The sequence below is a fragment of the Pollicipes pollicipes genome, unplaced genomic scaffold, assembly GCF_011947565.3.
Source record: "Pollicipes pollicipes isolate AB1234 unplaced genomic scaffold, Ppol_2.1 Scaffold_3447;HRSCAF=4054_pilon_pilon_pilon, whole genome shotgun sequence".
NCBI lineage: Eukaryota > Metazoa > Arthropoda > Thecostraca > Pollicipedomorpha > Pollicipedidae > Pollicipes > Pollicipes pollicipes.
Window position 1 is genome coordinate 37,658,834 of NW_023596297.1, and position 2,496 is coordinate 37,661,329.

The window sequence follows — 2,496 nt, forward strand, 5'->3', positions numbered from 1 at the left end:
CAAGGTCGGGTCGTACGTTTCTACGCATTCTACATCATGTCAAACATTCAATCTAATCACTCTGGGGTCGAATCGTTCGTCATTACATCATAACATAGCCTTCAAATACTCGCAGCAGGCCATCACCGAGAGTATACAGTGATTACCGTGTTTCTACATTGCTGATGACTAGCATGTGGCGATGGAGGACGCATATGCCACCCGATGCTCCAATGCATACTCACTGGTTGTGAGTGGTGGGAGGCATGACGCGTGTCGTTTCTTTACGTGCTTAACGTGTGCTTTGGATTCGCAGACGGCGGGTGTACAAGTTTCAAACACTCCAGAGACTGGGACACAAAGTGCCACCACTCAGCTTCTTCCACGGACATACTGCCCAACTGCTAGGTCCCACCGGTTGGTCGGAATTTCAACGTCTGTTCGATGAATACGGAGTGCAGCATGGAAGCCGGGGCAAGACGATGGTGCTGTACATCGGCACGAAGCCCACCTTTTGCACCACAGACCCAGACCTGGTGCACGAGGTGTTCATCAAGCGAATTGACACGTTCCCAGACCGGCAGGACAATAAAAGCCCTTTACTCACAATCCCTGACCACAACCTGCTTACGCTGAGGGGCGAGCACTGGAAGCACGTCCGCCGCGTGCTCAACCCGACCTTTACTACCAACAAGCTGAAGGGAATGTCGCCGGCTATAAACAGGTCCATCCAAACATTTCTAGACGTACTGGAGAGCAACAGACTCAAAGGCCAGCCGACCGACGTATACGATGCCTTCCGCCGCCTGACGATGGAAGTGATCGGCAAGTGCGCTCTGGCCACGGACGTGCACTGCCAGACGGACCAGCACGACCCGCTGATGATCATGGTGACGACACTTCTCGACTCCGTACCGCTGATGTACATCCTGCGCGGCCTCCAGCCGCTGACGCGCCTGCTGCTGCCCTTGCTACGCACCTTCGGTCCGACCTCTCGCATATACCACACGGAACAGCAGCTGCAGCGCTGGCTCCGCGGCGTCATCCAGCACCGCCTACGGAGCGATGCGACGGTCGCCGACGCTCTGCAGCTACTCCTGGAATCGCAGCGTGCCGACAGCAGCCGCCAAGCAATCACGGAAGAAGAGCTGCTCTCAAACGCGTTCGTTTTCGTCGCGGCCGGTTATGAGACGACGAGTACGGCGTTAGCCTTCACGTCTTACCTGTTGGCGCGTCACCAGGCCGTGCAGAGTCGCCTGTACGACGAGATCGTGGCTAAAGTGCCGGCCAGCGACGGGCTCGACTACGAAACTGTTTCTGGCCTGCCCTACCTGGATATGGTGATTCAGGAGTCACTGCGTCTCTATCCGCCCGTCCCGGGACTGTTCGGCCGACAGGTGAGCGCCGCGACGGAAGTACAGGGGATACACATGCCCCGTAACACCTTCGTGGCCGCGGTACCAATCTGCATGCACTACGACCCGGATCTGTGGCGCGACCCGGAGCGCTTCGACCCGGAGCGATTCAGCGCCGAAAACAAGCCGCATATCGCGCCCTGCAGCTACATGCCGTTCGGCGCCGGGCCGCGCCACTGCATCGGCAAGCGGTTCGCCCTGATGGAGATCAAGCTGGCGCTGTGTCACATGCTGCGCCGGTACCGTCTGCTGCCGACCAGCGAGCCGCTGGTGGCAGCCATTGTGCCGCCGTCTCTTGCGCCCGCCTCCGGCCAGATCAACTTGCGGGTCGAACTGCGAGGGCCGCAGGGTGATTAGGCCGCGGGAGATGTATGGGTGGAATGATGAAGGAAGGTGGTAGAACGGGAAGTAAAATCTGCGGGGAGGAAGGGATGTGGAGGGTTGATGGGGCGGTGAGAAAGTGGTGAAAGATGTCAGGGCGGACAGGAGGGAGGTGTGGAGGGGGAGGGAGAAAGAAGTAAGCGGTAGTGATGAATAAGGGAAGGGGTTGATGGGAGAGTGTGTGCATGAATTTCGTTGAGGGAGGGATGACGAAGAGAAAGGGGATTGGGGCGAGGGCAAGGTGACGGAAGGGAGAGCTGGAAACGAGTGGAGGTGACAGCATGGGAGCGCTGAATGGATATCGGGATGAATAGGTGGGCGAGCAGAGCTTTGCAGGTATGGATGAGAGGAGGCGTCGCTCATGATGTCTTCCTGAACAGGCTACAATGGCCCGGCATGTCTTCGGACAAATTTCGCAACTACCTGCGAGACCGTAAGCAGGTGGTGGCGGCCGGCTCTGACCCGATCTTCCATTGACCTCAAGCGTCGCCCAGAGCCCCATAGTCGGAACTACCCTATTCCTTATCGTCATCCTCATCCCCCTCATTTCCTTCCCCAACGGACATCTCCCATTCATTGTTGACGACACCCAACTCCTGGAAGGCGTCATGTCATGTCACTGGGGCTTTACGACACACTCAGCTGCTGAGGTTATGTGGCGTCGCCTACCTCTCACCCTGGCAGGAAGGCGTTCATCCAGATTTCATCAGCTTATTCCTCT

General features: G+C 57.6%; 1 protein-coding gene across 1 annotated transcript; it reads left to right on the forward strand.

Moving 5' to 3' along the window:
- Positions 1 to 461: 461 nt before the first annotated feature.
- On the forward strand, positions 462 to 1,751 carry LOC119092518 (cytochrome P450 3A9-like). The gene has a single exon (XM_037215477.1). It carries the CDS (start codon positions 462 to 464, stop codon positions 1,749 to 1,751), a length of 1,290 nt encoding a protein of 429 aa, XP_037071372.1.
- The last annotated feature ends 745 nt before the right edge of the window (positions 1,752 to 2,496 follow it).

Excerpts from the sequence above, each read along its gene's own strand:
- LOC119092518 (XM_037215477.1), top strand. The coding sequence starts at position 462 with ATGGTGCTGTACATCGGCACGAAGCCCACCTTTTGCACCACAGACCCA.